Source organism: Mugil cephalus, chromosome 14, assembly GCF_022458985.1.
Source record: "Mugil cephalus isolate CIBA_MC_2020 chromosome 14, CIBA_Mcephalus_1.1, whole genome shotgun sequence".
Lineage (NCBI taxonomy): Eukaryota > Metazoa > Chordata > Actinopteri > Mugiliformes > Mugilidae > Mugil > Mugil cephalus.
This window is the reverse complement of record NC_061783.1, coordinates 5,792,655-5,807,100: the sequence shown is the minus strand read 5'-3', so window position 1 is coordinate 5,807,100 and position 14,446 is coordinate 5,792,655. Positions and strand designations below refer to the sequence as shown.

The 14,446-nt window shown below is 40.9% G+C and overlaps 1 protein-coding gene across 2 annotated transcripts; it reads left to right on the top strand.

Annotated features, from left to right (window-relative positions):
• Nucleotides 1-640: 640 nt before the first annotated feature.
• On the top strand, nucleotides 641-11,840 carry LOC125020229 (protein lin-28 homolog A-like). 2 transcript variants are annotated; one of them, XM_047605551.1, is made up of 4 exons: nucleotides 641-835; nucleotides 2,065-2,219; nucleotides 5,953-6,131; nucleotides 10,800-11,840. In XM_047605551.1, the coding sequence occupies exons 1-4, from the start codon at nucleotides 826-828 to the stop codon at nucleotides 11,020-11,022; spliced, it is 567 nt and encodes a 188-aa protein (XP_047461507.1). In that variant the 5' UTR covers nucleotides 641-825; the 3' UTR covers nucleotides 11,023-11,840. The 2 variants fall into 2 exon arrangements, with proteins under 2 accessions (XP_047461507.1, XP_047461506.1); XM_047605550.1 differs by lacking the exon at nucleotides 641-835 and adding an exon at nucleotides 966-1,101.
• The last annotated feature ends 2,606 nt before the right edge of the window (nucleotides 11,841-14,446 follow it).

The following is a 14,446-nucleotide window of genomic DNA, read 5'->3' as shown; positions in this document are numbered from 1 at the left end:
TACTATTAAATTAATAGAAGTTTAAATTCATCAGGTATCAAATGCAGAGACCTTGCCTTAGCTGGGTTTGACTGCACATGTACTGATATTCATTATGTGGTTCTTCACGGTGCTTTTTTTCTGCTTTCATTGTAACTATTAATATATCTCTTACAATGACATACATTCCAGGTAAAGACAAAAAAGTCAAATATTTTTCATCAATTCCACCTTTCTGCACAAACCATTATAAGATCTAACCTCTCATTTGAACTATTTCTTTTCATTTTGTTTGAAACCTTGAAATCTTGAAACTAATTTAGTGAATAACATGTAGGACAAAGTCAACACAAGCAGGGAGGATTAATCATTTGCATGTAGATTTGTTTTTTTATTTAAATAATATGCCATTCAAAGCGTATCACTCTTATACTTGGAATGGGTTGAATACCTTTTGTTTTGTTTCCTACATTTATCTCCCCGTGTGTGTGGCAGTGGGAGGGTTGATATCCCTCTGGGCCCTTGGGTGCAGCAGCTATTCTCATTGGCCAGCTTGTCAATTGTTTCTGCTCCCTATCTTAAATGACATGTGTGATTTATATGCGATTGGGAGTCACGTGGACTTGACCGAAAAAGGGGTTATTAGGTAGAAGGGTCAAGGGGCTGGTGCGTATTGTGCAAGAAGGGAGCAGGAAGCAGGGAGAGCGCGTTACAAGCCTCGTGGAGGATTACACGCACAAACGCGCAGGGAAGATCCACGCACGTTCAGCATGCATTCAACCCCTTTCATGTGATACTGTCCCGGGCCGGAGCCGTCTCTGCAGGAGGCCGTTGAAACCTCCCACCATGGCAGAAGGTATGAGGGGATGCACTGAAAGAAACGAGGGACTGAAAGGAAGCTTTTCTTCTCCTTCCATGGTCTTTTTTGTGAGGGATTGGTGGGTGGGTGTCCATTCAGGGAGACCTCCACAGACGAGGTTTGGGGTGCGGGGGAGAGAAAACATGATTGTGTTGCTGCTGAGGTAGATTGGAAGGGAAACCGGAGGCTTTGACGGTGCGCTTTGACGCCGGGAGTAAACGGCGGAGACGGTATGGGCTCCGCTTCCAATCAGAGGCTCGCAGGTAATACAGACCAATTAAACTTTTAATGTGAGAAGTCCAACCCTCTCACCTGGGACGAGAGCTTGAACAGAAAGGCTTTAATGCCAAGGTCCTGTTTTAAAACAATATAGAAGCAGCTAGACGGACCCACAGCTATTTAATAATTACTAACGCCGCAATTATTGGACTAGTATAAGCAAATACATAAATAAAATAAATAAATAATTATTGTTAAATTTGAATATTTGAACCTTTATTCGATAGTGGGCCAAATTGAATATGTTTGATTTTCTTTGACTGCTTGAATAAGATATTACTTTAGGGATGGTAGATTATCCGATTAATCCACTAACCGAGAGATAAATCGTCCGATTAATCGTTAAAATCATTGTTTTTAAACATGAGAGGCACTGGACCTCAAAGGGTCCCGGGCCACTATTTACAGTGTCTTGTGACTGCAGCAAATACAAAATCAAAGAATTTCCTGCATGTTTGTATGTCTTATAGAAAGACATCAGAAGCAGCAGGGGAAAAAATCCACGGGGTTAATTTGCTCTTATACTGGCTGTCATTGCAGAATCTAGTGTGAACTTTACTGACGATTAGGATTTACCAGTCTATCCACCCAAACTTCACTTTGCTACTATAATTCATTGTCACTGATTGATATTTTTCTGATTTTGTGTATGCGCAAATCTCGTTACCATGTGATATCCATGCACGATGGGAAAACAGTCGACTGAAGTCAACTAATTCCTGTCCTGCCTTTTCAAGGGAAAAAAACAACAACTTTATTGCATACAATGGACAATGAATGAATTCGAAAGTATTATGCAGATCAACTGGATATGAACAGAATCGCCGTTGCAGTTAGCGTATAGAGCGGTGTGTCGTTTGTGTAGTTTTCGCTCGAATCGGCTGCTTGTTTGTGGGGATGACGCTTCAGACGCATACGGACATCACACTGTATTGTCACCTGCGCAGGGGGCTGCGCGCAGGGCGAGGAGGAGGACGCGGGTCTGTCCCGGGGCAGCGGCGTCTGCAAGTGGTTCAACGTGCGGATGGGCTTCGGCTTCCTGTCCATGAGCAGCAGGGACGGAGCTCCTCTGCAGCAGCCGCTCGATGTGTTCGTCCACCAGGTGAGTTTTTGCTTTGGAACCATGTTAAGCATTGAGCGAGTGGCTTCATTACAGATTCCCAGATTTGAGTGGTCGTGTTTGCTTAAAGTAGGCCCGGAGTGTGTGCCAAAACTCACACTTGCGCTTGCATGGACCTCGTTGTATTGTTCAATGGATCAAGTAAAAGTTATTCAACTTAATTAAGAAAAGTTAAATAGCATCTAATGATCAATTACGTTTGTTTTCTTTGGAAGAAATGGTAATTAAAATAGAAAGACAACTCTATTTGGCTGTTTAACTGTGTTTAAACCATTTTTATTTCCAAACAGAACATCTTAAATAAGGTTCTATTGAGAGAAAAACAACTGGAAGATTGTTTTTCTGTCTGTCAAACTGTTTCATTTGCCCGGTTAATGTGTTAAAAACTGCCCACGGTAACCTAAGCTTGAGAAAAAGCTGGGGGAATTCCCCTGGTGATAAAATGACTTTAAGATAAACAGATATTAAGACAACCAGGCCCATCACAGTGTCCTACCATTACTTCACCTCACACACAGACCTTTGCTGTGAAATGTTCAGACAGTGGAAAGGGGCGGTGGGTTCAGAGCTCAAACATTTCTGTTTTAAAGGGGTTAGAGGCTGAAGCAGAGATAACAAGGCTCATTCCTCCCCCCCAGTCCAACCCTGCTTCCTGTTATAAAGGCATTAAAGCATCAGGGAGCCCACCCAATCCTTAAAGTCTCAGTCCGGCCCTCCAACCCCACGTGGAACCTTTTGGCTCAGGGATCAGGTTTCCCTGCACCGGTGCTGTTGTAAATCATCTGATGACATTTCCATGCTTATTTTAGGCATTCGGTGCAGTGTGTGGAGGTTAATTTGGTATGTTGAGGTTTGATCACAGGAGAGACGGTCGGCATCGTTGGTGACCAGTTAAATATTACTAGAAATGAATTACATCAGGCTCATAGCTTGTGTAGAACCACCAGCGTTCTTTCTTTACTTGCACTGTGGATCAGCTATTGTTTTCCATCCTTCTAATGCAGCAAATTTAGATGTTCTGGTAGCAACTTAAGGAATACAGGTGGAAGTGGCTCGATCTGTTTCAGAAATCCTGCCATCAAAAGGTGGATTTAAGTCTGCTAAACCTGAAGTGGAACCATCCCAAACCTCTAAATACGACCAACTGCACTGAAAGCAGTTGTGAATAAATTATAACTTCACCGTCCACTTAACCTTCTGCCCCTTTAAGTAATCTCTGAAGAACTTTGCATAGCCACGAGGAAACTATAAGCTTCCTCGCAACAACAAAATATGTCTATCATTTTTTTTTATCCTCTGTGACGGTTTCATGCCACCAGCCCTGCATTAGGATGGGAACACCTCTATGGTAAAACTGTATTCTCAGTTACATATGTTTTCAAATGATGCGACACTGCTGTCTTTATCCTCAACACATCTCCTGTTAAATTGACCCTATCTGACTACATATCCCATCAGTGTATTTTATTAAATATAATTCCTCCAGTGAACACCATATAAACGGTTTGACTTGTGATTTGATGCCATAATGTCATAATAACCAACAAACTGTCAACTCTGGTCTCATGAGATTGTTTGAGTCCTCTTTTACCGGCTGTCGCCAAGTATAGATTTGAAGGTCCCTTATCATTTTATTCTTATATATAACTCTGATGCAATGTCTGATGCAACGAGGCCCATTGCTGGGTGACAGTGTGTTTTAGCAACTCAGAAGTACTCTGGACTGACTCTAACTTCGCTGAAAGTACTTTTAGAGAAATTACTTTTCTCTTACACCAAAAACTTCACAAATTTTAAAGTTGGGCCCCACTCAGTCTTAATTTTCAGGAGCTCTACTGCTCCTGAAACTTCCAAAAAGTGGCAGTGATTGTCAGAGAGCTGGATGATTCAACAGTTATAATTATAAACTGCTCATAATCAGAATAATCTTTCCCAAACCACCCAAAAATAAACAAACAACATTTCTGAAATGCTTTTATGTTATTTGTATTGCTCAGCAAGCTTACATTCCTGTGTGCATTATAGTTAAGTGTATTAGCCCAAAGCTGATACAGGAAAACTCTCAGTAAGAAGCCTCATAGCTTCAAGTGACCATGGATGATTTGTCAAATATTCATCATCCTTAAAAATATAAAGTCTCCTCAGTGTAGAGCAGTGGTTCTCACAGTTTTCGTGCAAGGCCCCCTTTTTGTAGATAAGAATATTTTTGGCCTCTGCTCCCAGTTTGATGCTGATATACTGTACATATGTAGGTACGATATCTGGCTGAACGACTGAACATTGTGCTTAGCAAAAAATATTTATGGCACAATATGGCAGAAACAACAACTAAAAACTTTGAAATGCAACCGGTACTCCCTCAGATTACATTTGGATCTAATTTAAAAAATAATAATAATAATAATATCCTTCTTCCACCTCATTTGGTTACTATGCCAGATCTGTACTCCTCCCCCGAGTCATTTCCTCACATCCTCCAGTGCAGTGGTCAGCTTGAGACCAAATGGACAGACTGGTGGTGGTGCTGAGGAAGTAGAGAGGAGGGGGTTGGGGTTAAGAATGCTTTGGTGGTTTGGCCGGAGACACACAAGAAGAGGAGAGGAAAGGAGGAGTGCGTGATAGCCTTGATGTTTTACCAGGGCTGTTGGATTTTTTTTTTTTACAAGGATTCCTTGACTGGTTGGCTATATGTGTCTCAGCTCATGCAGCATTTACGCAAATGTTGAGTCAGTGTTGGCAACTGGAAAGGAGGTGACAACTGACACTGTAAACCAGTTTGGACAAATAGCAATTGGACAAAGAGTTGCCATGTGGTTAGTTGCACCAGCAGTAGATCTGAAAATGCTGATGTACAGTGATTGTCTGGACAGTTGGAATGTCATGGTAGAGAGGACTACATTCAGGGGTGTTCTCTCCGTTGCTAGTCAGCTACTGCACACACTAGGAGTTGTACAGACTAGTCAACTGGTCGCCTTTACTGTTGTGCCATGACGCTTTAGGCAGGAAGTCGACTAGACGCTGATCACATGACAATAACAACATGGACGCCTCCGAGAAGACCATCTTGTGTACCTGGCATTCGTTACTTAGACATTTACCACCCACCTAGACCAGACCAGACACCCCCACCCCCACCCTAACCCTAACCCTAACTCTAAACCCGCCCATAGCAATGACACATAACGGTTTAGGAACAACTTGAAAAAAAAAATACAAGAAGAACAGCACGAGGTGTTAACCTGGCCTCTGAATTCACTAGAACCCAAGCTGGTCAAGTATCTGTGTGATGCACTGAAACAAGCCTGATCTACAGAGGCCCCTCCCCTGAAGCCACAGGACCCAAAGGATCCTCAACTAACAACAATGTGTTGCTAAACATCACAGGACATCCTGAAATGAGTCACAACTGCTTTGGAGGCACAGGGGAGACCTACACAATATTAGGAAGCTGGTCATAATGATATGTTGCATGGCTCTGTTTCCATGCGTCCCTTCTATGGGCCTTGCATAGAAAGCCTGAGGGGTCTTTGGGGCTGGTTTATCCCCAGCAGACGAGAACGGCTTTAGTTCTCAGCAGTTCTACGAATTCATAACAACTGGCCGAATCCCATCTTCCTCATGTGGTTGTTCGCACGAGGATGTAGCCACAAGACAGCTTGCATCTGATGTCTTCATTGTTTCACCTCCAATAATCATCGTTCTCTTTCATTAACAGAGCAAACTACACATGGAGGGCTTCCGCAGCCTCAGAGAGGGCGAGGCCGTGGAGTTTACCTTCAAGAAATCCTCCAAAGGTCTGGAGTCTGTGCGGGTCACCGGGCCAAGCGGAGCGCCGTGCCTGGGCAGTGAGAGGCGACCAAAGAGCTCCCAGAAACGACGCTCCAAGGAGGACAAGTGAGTGCAGTCTGAGGACGCCCGCGTGCTGTTATAGAGCGCCAGGGAGCGTCTCATTTTGAGTAACATTCGTCCTTTGCAAAGCCAGGGCTAGGAATGTATTAGGTTAGCTTAGCATTGAGACGGCAAGAAGGAGGAAATGGCTAACGTGCCACTTTCTAAGGTGAAAAAAATACAACCACCACCACCTCAGCGTGCTGTTACAGCAACACTCTTTCATTCCTAAAACCGCAAATTATCTTACATAGATTTTATGTATGAAATCTTTGTGGTGGTGAGGTTTTGAAGTGCATTTAGTTTTTTTTACATAGCTAGACTAACTCCTTCAGTCTTTTGTGCTTAACTGAGAAAAACTTACGGCATCCTGGTGCAAGGTTGTCAGACACATAATCTAACGAATAAATATTTTCTGAAGTCAGACAATCGTCATACACAGAGATAGACAAAGTTGTGAAATCGCATCCGGACTTGCTTCTGTTCTTTTAGATTTAATAAACCTCCTGGGGGTGATTTTACATATTCTAAGTGAAATTGTCAGTGAGCGGCTGCTGTAAGAAACAAAAACCTACTGTTCGTTACTGTTATTAGCGCGGCTATAAATGTCATTGTGGGATTTTAAATAACTTGTGAATAATTTTTTTCTTGCTTCTGGATGTCATCACAATGTGGCTGTGGCTCAGTAGGTAGAGCAGGTTGCTCATAAACCAGTTAGTGAGTTGATCCTAGGTACATCGATCACATGCCGAAGTGTCCTGACGCAAGACACTGAAACCTGAGTTGCAACATGAATCAAATCTGATTAAAAAAAAAAAAAAAAGAGCAGGGCTGACCTTTGGCAACTGGATTCACCCTCAGAGGACCGCGAAAGTTTGCATCAAACATTTAATAGCAATCCACTCAGTAACTGGTGGACTGTAGAGACTTCACACTGGACTAAACGATGTCTGACATACATTGCCATCCTGAAAAAAAAGGGAAAATTTCTCAACAGCAATATAAACAAAACAAAAAATAACAACAATGAAAACCATTCTCCCCATTTATTTATTTATTTTTGCGCAAATTATTTGGTGTGTGTTACTATCTCCTGAAATCAAAATATTAAAATTATATGTCAAATTTTATTTTTATTCTGAATATTTACATATTTTATTTTTATATATATTTGCAACTCCCAAAAATGTTCTTAAAAGTATATCATTTTTGTTATTTATATTATTTTTCTAAACACTATAGACTTGGTATTTGATATTTCACACTTTTTGTCATCCCTATAAAACATTCAAGAATATCTTGAGACAACGCAAACTGACAAATGAGATCTGACATCTGAAAAGACGTTCCGACACGAGCGTACGATTAGACTTTCGCAGCCGTGTTGTCCTCCTGACAAAACGTTGGTTTCACTGTGGAGCTGAACTGCCTCAGTAGCTGCTCTGTTTTCTGTTCTCTGCCAGTGCTCCTCTTTCTTTTGTTGCCTCAAGGTTTGACGCTTTATTCTGAAAAAAAAAGAAGAAAAATCAAAGGCCATAACTGAAGTTGTGAATGACGGCAAGTGGAGCAAAGTAATTTATCTGTGACGGCCGACTTTGTCTTGAGAGCGTATTTCGGCAGTTGAGATCCTGCGAGGCCATTAATTTGATAGCATCTAGTGGATTTGACCATATTAATCATGGCTGGCAGTGATAAAAGTAACCCCACATCTTCCTGTCTTTAAAAACCTGCTAGATGTGATTGCATTCAGATGTTTCGTCATTCTCATTGGCAACGCGAATGTTAAGCAGTTAACAGGATAGAAGAGTCTTGATTTGTAGATTGTCGGCCATTAAGATCTGACGGGGTTATTAATGTGATAACATCTTATTAAGCTCGACTCCATTAATCACGGAGGCCGATGATAAAAATAAATCCGCCGCTTCCTGCCTTTAAATAGCCACTATAGGTTTTGATTGCATTCACATGTTCCCCCCTTTTCTCCCCCAAACATAAATGTTGAATTCAGAAGAGGAAGGGTTCCTGTCCATTTAAGTGATAGCAGATGTAGGTGCCCAAGAGAGGTGAGAGGTCGCCACCGCCATGGCAACGCGTGTGGTGTGCAAATGCGGTGGGAGGGAGGGCGGGAGGAGGGGTGGCAACGCGAGCAGGAGGGAGTCAGGGTTCAGAGGTCGCTGGAGTATTGAAACAAAGGAGCTCCCTCTGCCACCCTCGTGGCCACGCTGATCAATACTGAGCCCTGATTCGGGGGTGGGGGCGTTTAGCCGTGCGGCGATGCATCCCTGGTTTTCATCATGTTCGTGGGAATGGAGCTGGGAAACTTGTACACCAGCCTACAAGAAGCATGTACACAGATGACTTTGGTCAAATGAGCTAAAATCTGCAGTGCAGTCTGATGTAACTGTGTATCCAGAAAAGTTGAAACAAGGACGGCTGGACTTAGGGATACATACCTATCAGACAAAAATAATGCAAAAAGTTAAAAGTTAAAATGAGTTAATTAAAAGCAATGATTAAATAGATGGAAATGGATGTCTACTTCATTAGTATTGGAAAAGCTGAAAGCAACGGATGGAGGTTTAAACCTGAAACGAAGCTTAATTTAATGAACTATCAATAGGTTAGGGAAACTGTGAGAGACACAGAGAGAGGCACAGCCTTTACGGAGCCACTTACTGTACCTTTCTCTGGAATCTGTCATAAAACAAAACAGAGGCGTGGCAGATTCCTGTCTGCTGTGGAGCACTGCCCCTAAGAAATAAAACTTCATGGCATGATAACGGAAAAATACAGACCAGACAAAACAAAAGAAAATCTAAAACTCAATTATACGACACAGACTGGTTACATAAAATGAATCTTGTTTGCCTTTAAAGTGAAGTATATCAGCCCGCTGTATTCCACCGCAATTTTTAAATCCCAGTCGTTTTGTTGACGCTACTCAAAAGGGATGATAAGATAAAGAAGCACAAGAGAAAATGACTGGAAATTCTGGAAGTGCTCCACTTTAGCTGAATCTCTTACAGTAAAACGGACCAATTTCAGTGTAGAGTGAAGCGACTGAAGAGGTTGAGTTTCATTGGATAGACTTGTATAAAAATGTCCTGAGTGAGCATCATGAAACATAACATTCATCCAGTAGCAATGATGAGAGGATTAACAAAGCACATAAGAAACTTAGGAGAAGAGCTTTGGTGCTGTTGCTATGCTACATATCAGTTTTCACATGCGACGTCACCCCATTTGCTTAATCTGCTCATTATACTCGAGAAGGTGGAGCCCAGGGAAAACTCAGGGAATAAAGAAAGGCAGGTTGTCCATACTCAAAAAATCAATGTCTTGTGGCAGTTTAAGCAGCCTTTGTGTTGCACTGCTCAATGCTCGAGCCTCCTTTGTTTGACTACGCCTGCCCTAATGGATTCACCAACGGGATTTCACTTACCTTCTGATCATTCGATCCACCGCCATCGGTATACAATTAGCTGCAAAGTCAACGGTCTTCTGTTGTTTTTTGGTGGAGCTGTATATTGATAATCTCATTAGATGTTTTAAGTGTTCCTGCTTTTAAAGCTGCTCTCATCGATACTTTATACCAACATCAAACACAAGTGGCTGTATTTCTGTAGCCACTATAATATGAAACAGTGGTATGCTTTTTTAGTCACGATTTAAATGGTTTGACATTGTGATGCACGGTTACCGGTATCAGAATCAAGACATCTTTATGGCTCCTTTTCTTGATCATAAACCTGTCAACAATTTAGTGTAAGACAAACAAAAAGAGAATATACAAATTAAACCCTTTAGTGTGGATCTATCATCTACAGCAGATCAAGTTTTAACCAGTTAAACATTAAAGTTTAACCTTAAACAATCTGCAACTGGCCAGAAATCGGTATTGCTTAATCCCTGTTTAGCTCCCCTCCTCCTGGACTTTAAATGGAGTGGGGGAATCTGTAAACCGGGAATGTGCTGCCCCCTAGTGGATGGATGTAACAACACCACAAAGGAGAATCTAGAGCTGGAGTTAGTGACAATTATTAAAATGAAGATGCAAAAGACTGTATTTGATGTTACAACACAGCTGCTGTTCTATTTTGTAACACTCAATGATGTCATTAGACCTTAACTAGAGACTAATAATTAGAATTAATTAACAGAATAAATTGCATCAGCAATGCACCAATTAGTTGTGAAGGAAAATACTATTATTATTATTATTATTACTGTTATTTCATCATTACTTTTATTCATAATAACGTAACATTTACTTTTACAAGACTCCATTTTAACATGTTTTAAATTTATTTTATTTTTCAGTTCACTCATCATGTTTTATTTCCTATGGGCAATTCTTTTTTTTTTTATTTCTTGACACATTTTTTCTTTATAAAGTCATTTTCTGTCTATTTATTCAACAGTTTTTCTCATTTGCACAGATGATTGTTAGGATTATTTATTTCATAATGCTCTTTTTATTTTGAATTTTTATTGTTACAATGTGCAGCATTAACCACATAAATCTAAAACAGTTTAGGGGATTACTTCTTACCGTCCAGATTGTATTTTTTTTTTCTTTTTGTCATGTGTACATTTCTATTGTCTGTGTTATTTCCTCTTATTTATAATTAGGGTAATAATATATATATATATTTTTTACGCTTGGCCTTTCAGATGCTACAACTGCGGAGTTCCGGGCCACCATGCCAAAGAGTGTCAGCTACCCCCTCAGCCTAAAAGGTGCCATTTCTGCCAGAGTGTTTCCCACATGGTGGCAAACTGTCCGGTCAAAGCACAGCAGCTGCAGCAGCAGCAGCAGCATTCATCAGCAGTCGCTCAGGGAATGGCCCCCTCACCGAGGGAAGAGGAAGAGGAGCAAAGTCAGACCACCCTCTGAAAATGAACCGGATGGTTCAGGGAAACTTGTCAGGTTTTTGACTGGAATTTATAGAGAGAACTTCCTCAGGGTTTTATGTATTGAGCAACCGAGACATCCCAGTGGTGTTGATGTGAAGTGTTGTTCTGTAGAGAGATGACTGACATATCGACTGTGACTTTTTTTTCCCGTTTTTTTTTTTGTTGTTGCTTTTTTGCCTTAGATAAGTGTCCTAGCTTTGGAATGAAACAATCAGATTAACCGTTGAAACCTCTGTGTTGTAGCATATAAAGTCCCGGTTTGGACTAAATGACATTTGCCTCAGTAAACAGAGGCTTTTACATAATACAAACAAGTATTTCTGGTTTACAAATCTCTAGAAACTGTACACATGTCAGGGTGTGTGTGGTGTTCTCGTAAGGAAAAGGCTCGACTTATCTCCGGGTAGCAGATCTATGAAACCTGAACGAATGTAATAATAAACCTTTTACAACACATGTGTTGGCATATCCTAACAGGTGTAACAAGTAATACTTATGATGGCTGTTTGGATATCACCTGATTACACCCTGGTACTGAGCGGGTGGCACATCTGCTGTAAAGAATAGAAAAAAAAAGAGTGTAAAGAAAAAAGAAATGTCAAAACTTTAGAATAGTTAATAGAAGTGGAGAAAAACAAACAGAGGGAACATTACAAGTGTGAAAGCGTACACCGATCAGCCGCAATATTATGACCACCTTCCTGATAGGTCTCCCTTGTGCCTCAGTTGTAACTCATTAGTGAATAGACATGGGCCTTCTGAGGGTGTCCTGTGGTGTCTGGAAACAGAATATTGTTAGTGGGGGCCTTTGGGTCCTATGGGTTGAGGGGAGGAGCCTCTGTGGATCATCCCACAAATACTTGATCAGCTTGGTATCTAGTGAATTTGGAGGCCAGGTCAACACCTGAATCAGACTCCATCCTGCTGGGGACGGCTGCTGCCATCAAGGAGTGTCATCGCTATGGGGTGGGGGTGGGTCTGGTCTGGTCTAGGTGGGTGCTAAATGTCTCAGTAAAATCCACAACAATAAATGCCAGGTCCAAAAGCTTCCCAGCAGAACACTGAATTGTCAGAAGATGGTCAATGATCTTCACTGCTCTTGTCAGTGGTTTTAATGTTGTGGCTGATCGGTGTACACTCTCATATCGTAGCAACCTAAAATCAATACTTTTTCCTCTGTTGTTCCATGGTTGATCCTAAGTAGCCTTGTCTGTATTTATTCCCAAACTAAATAATGAGCAAACCCATTATGAATGTAAAGAGAAAAGAAGGTCTCTCCTCGGCTGCCAAATGCTTTACTGGTATTATAAGTATTTGTGTCAGCCAAATAGAAAAACATTCTCAGGTAGCATACTGTAAAGTGAAAAAGTGCCATAACTCCCACTCATCAGTGGAGTCCACGAGAGCTGCTTTCAAATTCCATATTCTCTTGGAAACTTCACCACACGGTTTTGTTTTCTCATCAATGCTGAGATTTACCTCCCAAGTTGCCATTACACTTTTTGAACTTATATGCAAGACCAGTGTTGATTGTATGGCAGGCTTTGTCTGCAAAACTGTACCGATCCCAGGGGAAAGTGTTACACACATACAGTGTTTCAGGGATTTCTTCTTAACAACACTGACTCGGTTAATGTTCTTGAAAGCTTTAAGTGAAGCTCAGATATCTATGTTTTGGTTGTTATTTGTTACTTTTACTCATTCTGCAAGAGCTATACGAAGGAATGTTTTTTTGTTTTCAGAGGTGTCTGTGCAGCTTTAACTGTTCCATAACTGTGCAGCTGCTTACCGATAGCGTCACTCTGAAAACATACAAGTTTATTCTCTATGCAGAAAAAAATAATCTATAGCTTAATTTTAATTTATGCACATGTGCAACTGCTTTCTTGGTAACAGGTGCACCTTGTTCTCTGTAGTCGACTGTAGCCTCCACAACAAGGGCGTCATTCGCAATTGCATCTAATCATCTTTAGCCACTGAACTAGCCAGCCAGGTTAGCCTCTTAGCCATGAAGATGGACTGGTTTATGTTTTTAAGCCTTGATTGTCATTCCTTGCATTCTGTTTACAATTACAGTCTTTAATGTACTTTTTTTTAAATTTACAGATTTGCTGAAATGGCTTAATATTCAGGGAAATACTGTGATTTGACTGTGATTTTTGGGCCAATAGCGCAATGAGAAAATCCATGTCTATCTGAAGTTATTGCATCAGGTGTGGATATTTAAATACAGAAAGGTTTAGCCCAACAGGAAAACAGGGAACACAGCTGAGCTGACTTTGTCCAAAGGGTTTAACAATACTTACTCAGACAGAAAACTGATTATTGAATGTGTTATATCTTAAAGGAAGAACAGCTTTTTGTGTTTGTTTTTTTAACAAAATTTTACACCCTTCAGACATGGTCAGGCACAATGACTGTGTAGTGTTGTGTATATTTCTTATATATGTGTCTTACAGGAATCAGTTTAAGTTTGGTTGTAATGAGCTTTATATAGAGGTCACGGTCGACCGGTTTTAAACTTAACCTGCAGGCAGTTAGGACATTACAACCTGCCTACTCAGGTGACGTAACAGTGTTTGTCAAACTACACCTTTATAATGTTGCCTGAAATCTGATGGAGGTTGGGTGTCACATGTCACAAAAAGTCTACAAAGGGAACAATTGTTAAACCTAAGGAAAACTGGAATAGACCAAATCTAAAAATTCACTGTATACTTTGTGACATTTGTTTTAACTTATTTCACTGGTAAAATCACCACAATCTTGTTGTAATTGTACATACCCAGTGTCCCCCCCCCCCCCCCCCCCCCCCCCCCCCCACTGCATTGTTCGTTATTTATCTGCATGATAATGAGTAGTATAATTGGGTAGCCTTTTGGTGTTTAAGGGGACTGGGGAGTGGAGCATAAAGGGTGTTTAAAGCATCAGTATTGATCACCATTAAGGATCATTATGCCTGTATTATGTGCTTCAGTTCACCATAATGCTGTCCACACTGCGGGAAAATGAGGTCTAGTAGCTTGTGTAATAGTCCAATGAGCCCAGTTCCTCAATTTATTTTTTTTTTCTTTTTGTGTATGTGTGTGCATAGTGTGTATTTTTTCTCATATGTGGCAAAGACACTAGATGTCTTGTCAAAAATCTATACAAGTCTACCTCAGGTGTGTTTTGGTTTTAATAAGGACAGCTTGGGAACAGCATGTTCAAAAACCAGTTTGTAAGTATTGTATATTTTCTTTTTTTATTAAGCTGTCTCCTCAATTATTTATTATGTTTTTTGCCATCTCAATAAACATATATCTTTATCCTTGTTGTTGTTTCCACTGTAAGGAAATGTAAATGCCATGTCTGTTTGCACACCCACCGCCGTTGTCTTACAGGGGGCGATGCTCCAGTAAGTA